Below are 4,896 nucleotides of genomic sequence, written 5' to 3' on the forward strand. Positions count from 1 at the left end.
ATTTTTTAAATAAATTCTATGGATAAAAATCTAATTATGAAAATTTTCCTCTAATCCCCTTCCTAACTTTACCCTTACATAAACGTAAATAATAATTAATTTAAATTAATTCAATACAACTACTATTCAAATTACAAATTTTTAAGTTCACTAAAATAATAATTCTTAGCTACACGTATAGTAATATGTATATATTCATAATTTATATCTTTTGAAATGACTTAATTTTATTAAGATTTTAATTCTATACATGAATATTTTTAAGATTTTAATTCTTAATAAAAAAAAATCATACATATTATCCTTACAGATAATATTTAATAATGTAGCCACGTACTTAAATGGATTATAAAAGCATGTGAATGATGATTTTTTTCCATAATAATAATAATAATTATTATTATTATTGTTATTACTTTTTTCTTTTTATTTCTCGGTTTTGATGACAATATATGAAATTCATTAAATTTTTTGTTATCGAGTGTATGACTTTTATAATAGCCACTAATATGTGTTTTAAACAACAAATGGTCACTGTACGTGATTTTGAATAATTTGAGTGAACCTTATTATAAACCTACAATAATAATTGTAACTGCAACCGAATTGATATTTTGATGACGTTATTATTTTAGTTTTAAAATTATGATTAATTAAATATAATTTTAAAATTTATAATTTATATATGCTAGATGATCTTAGACTATTGACAGTGTCTATTATAGTTAGATTGATTTTGTAGGTTTGAGGGCCTGTTAAAATAAGAGTCTTAACCTTTATTTGAGAGGCACGTAGTATAAGCCAAGCATAGAAAAATGAGACCCAAAATCAATTCACCGGATTAAGTTACATAGCATTAAGATCAATAGCTCTAATTTACTCATCATTGTTATAAATACCCTGTTTATTACCTTAGAAGAAATGGTTTTTAATACCTTGAACTTTCTTAGAAATCTGAAAGTTCCTCTCTCTAAGTTATACTACATCATCTCCATTGCGCCCTTCGACTGCTGCACTACACCATTCATGCTATTGCACTACACTACCCCAGTTGGTGCTCACTACCACTTCTCAATTCCAACTCACCTCCTACCTGTCACTTGGACTACCTATATAAGAATTGTCACCAGACACTGTTTGTCTCTTCTCCCATATATTGATTTCTCTTTATCTTAATTTATTAGTTCTAGGAAGGATATAGTGACACTGACCATCACCCCCCCAACAAACTAAGTTATCTAATAAACCTTCTCATTACGGTAATCATATATGGAAAGGATAATTTAGTCATTCCAGTTTGACTAATATATTAAGCTACAAGTAATTTTTTATTAAATAATCTATGTACAAATTTAAATCTTGCTCAATAATCCTTGAACCCAGGATGCCTTGTTGTCTTAGTGGAGAAGAGTGTTTCCAGTGATATTTAAACATCAGCATCTCACAAGCATGCATGTGCGAGCCAACAAGCAAGCCCTGGAAAAAGCTACGAAAAGAAGAGGAAATTTCACATTTGTAGTGATTAGGTCTGTGATAAAAACTTATAATTAATTAAAGCCTTTGGAGGAATTTTAGACCATAACAGAGCACATGGTCATTGCATGTGATTTGGGTAGAACTCAAATTGCTCCAACTTGAACCTGAGGTCTTCTACGGTGGATGCTGAATACTATATATTAACCGCAAAATTGACTGATGCCTACCAACAAAATCAGTCATTACGTTTTAACAATAAATAACCATAAGATGCTATTATTATTTTACCTCTTGTTAATCTTTTTCTTAATTATAGTCGAACACTAAAATTAGCTGATTCTATTAGAAACCGATTTCTCTCGATTTACTAAAAGATTCGAATGAGAATTCTATTAGTATAAGTAAACTTTCAAAACCCTAAAATTATCATTATTAATTTTTTTATTTTATATGGGAAACCCAATGAATAATATATTATATAAACAATTATCATCCCTTATACTTGTTATACAAATAGAAATTCATCTAATTCGAAAAAAAGTATTTGAAGTTAAAAAACTTTTCACTTTAAAAAATAAACAGTGTTTATTACTTAAATTAGTTGTGATATGTATCATCATTAACCCCTAATAATTTTTTCTTATTATTCTGCCAGTTCTTATATTCATTTTTGTCATCTTGATGGGCCACTAGTTAGCATAGGATGATGGGGAGGTTCTTAAGCAAAAATGACAATGTACCTTACTACTAAACTCATTTGGTGCTTTGCCTTGTAAAAGATCATAAAGTAATACAGCAAACTCAATAGTTGATAGCATTGTCATATATGATTAAGACTAATTCTGATTAAGATTTTGATTTTTGTATTTGTTCATGATGACAAAATAATATTTAATTGTTTCTTTTTTGCTAATTTTAAATGGTAAGCAGGTAATCTTTGGATTAAGGACTTAATTTATGCAATTGTCACAAGTAAACGAGTCAGAAACCTGGCTTCTTATGGGCTTCAATTTTGTATGGATTAATTAAAAATTTAAAATATATAGCTTGTGCAATCCTTCATATAATTTCATTATAATTAAATAAGACCAATTTCACACTGCTGACTTTTTACAAAATTTTTACAAAATTTTTATTCTGTTCCTTTTTCCGAAATTTTTACAAAATTTTTATTTTTTTATTTTTATTTTATCTGTTTTTTATATCTATTTTTCAAAATATGCGTTTCAAAAAAGTATAGATATTTCTTCTTTTTTCAAAAGTTGGATTTCAAAAAACAATTTACAGAAAAAGAAAACTCTCAATTTTAGGGATTTTCATGATCTCTTTAAAAAATTCAAATCCCTAGTTTTTTTGATTTAAAAAAGAAGAAGATAAAGGTCGTTTTAAATTAAAAAATATGTGAATTCTTCAAAACAACCCATCAGAATAAATTAACTTAAGATATCAATTTTCCTTTTGTAATACTTCATCTAAATTGATTTTGAAAATGGAAGTCAGTGCTCAGTTTGTTATTGTTTAAGGTATCCCATTGTAGCCTATATGATTAGATCAAATCGAAAATATAATGATTTATAGTAGTAATCTTCATCTCTTATTCCTTACTTCTATGATCAACAAAATTTCCTTCTTTTTTTCTTTCTTTCTCCTTTCATCCAAAGGTGGTGGATAAGCACAAAGGATCTCAATAAAAATGAAAGCAAAAAGTGAGATCATAATTTGAAGATCATTTAATGTTGAGCTTTGTTTTTGATACTTAAATATTTATTTAGAAAACTAGAAGCCAGTCACAGACAGATCATCCTAAATTCATGAGCAAATAAATGTGAAGCAAATACAGTCCTTTTAGATTTCTTGTAAATTAACAGATCTTTCAGAACTTGATCTGGGAACCTTAAGAATATACAGTCATTCAGTTCACCAAAAAATCCCATATCAACACAGGAAAAAGGAAAGGATACTGATTTTTTACACTTTAGGTTTCTGTATATCCAGGGAGAAAATTCATATACATAATTTCATTATAGTTTTTCTTTTCATGGTCTTTACCCAGAAAGAAAAAAAAGAAAAAAAAAAGAAAGGAAGAAACACATTTCTCCATTTCTGATTCTAAAAGGAAAAGCTGAACCTAAAAGAAAAAGGAACAGAATAAGAATGGGTCATCGTCTTGAACGAACTGGCTCTTCATCTATAGTCTCCAACAATGGCTTTCTTGACCTTGACATAGAGATCCTATGCCTAAACTCCGGCATGGAGACCTCTTCCATCCCTTCCAAACTCAGCCTTGGCACCACCACCTCATCGTCGTCAACCAGCTTGGTGTCATCAGGTAGGACTCTGACTCTGCCACTAGAAACTCTTTTGACAGCAGAGTTAGCTGTCATAAATAAAGAACCAAGATCACTTGCTGTAACAAAAGAGTTCTTCTTATGCATCGGAAACATAATATAAACAGCTCCTTTCTGAAGGTCATCATCTGCATTTAGTGGACAAAATCTTTTACCAATCTTCATGGTTTTGGAGTTGGTGATGAAGAAGTTTGGTGTTTCCATCATTAACTCAGCTGCTTTTGTGGGTTGGTTGATTTGCTTGATTTCTCCTGTTGGGAAGATGACTTTTGTTGTTGATTTTGAGTTCTTGATATGTAGTGGATTTGCCAGTTTGCATGAGGCATAGTTTCCCATGATAATTATTATCAAGAAATTCAAGATTCAAGAATGTTAGAAATATGAGAAAAACCAAGAAATTCAAGAATACTGTTGTAAGTAGGTGAGGAAAAGGAAGAGATACAGAAGGGAAAAAAATGGTGGAAATGAAATGAGACGATGAGTGGTGGTGTGGTGGGGGTTGACATGTTTATATAGTATGTAATTTGGTCTTAAGCGATTGTTATGGATGGAAGATTCTTAGGGCCAGTTGTGTTTCAGGACGCGTTGATGAAGGCGAAAAAAGATAATTTAAAATTGGAACCTTTTTTTAATAAAAAGAAAAGTGGCAGGAGATGGGTTTAAATTTCTTTTTTTATTTAAAAATAAAATATATATCAATTATTTAATATTAAAATATAAAATATTTATAAATATTTGCTGCTCTTTTATAAATTGTGATGTATATATTAAATCTAAATACTTAATTAGTAGTAGTAGCGTTATATTATTTGGTTTGTTTCTTAAATTAAATTCTTTTCTTTTTTGTTTACAAAAAGGGAAATGGCATTGAAGGTGATTTTGTCATGGCTGTTGAGGGATAGCTTGTGTTTGAATTTAAATGAAATTTTTTTAAACAGACATTTGAATTTAATAATATATAAGGATTGTGATAATTAGAGATTAGTTGCTGGTTATCCATTCTCCACGTCTCAAATACATTTCCATTATTGTTGCTTTGATGGGTCCATTTATCTTTTTTGCCTTTATTTAA

General features: G+C 29.1%; 1 protein-coding gene across 1 annotated transcript; it reads right to left on the bottom strand.

The window, feature by feature from the left end:
* Nucleotides 1-3,392: 3,392 nt before the first annotated feature.
* LOC8265010 lies at nucleotides 3,393-4,391 on the bottom strand. Its single transcript, XM_002528007.4, has one exon. The coding sequence runs from the start codon at nucleotides 4,158-4,160 to the stop codon at nucleotides 3,636-3,638; it is 525 nt and encodes a 174-aa protein (XP_002528053.1). The 5' UTR covers nucleotides 4,161-4,391; the 3' UTR covers nucleotides 3,393-3,635.
* Between the last annotated feature and the right edge of the window lie 505 nt (nucleotides 4,392-4,896).

Source organism: Ricinus communis, chromosome 5 (genome assembly GCF_019578655.1).
Source record: "Ricinus communis isolate WT05 ecotype wild-type chromosome 5, ASM1957865v1, whole genome shotgun sequence".
Taxonomy (NCBI): Eukaryota; Viridiplantae; Streptophyta; class Magnoliopsida; order Malpighiales; family Euphorbiaceae; genus Ricinus; species Ricinus communis.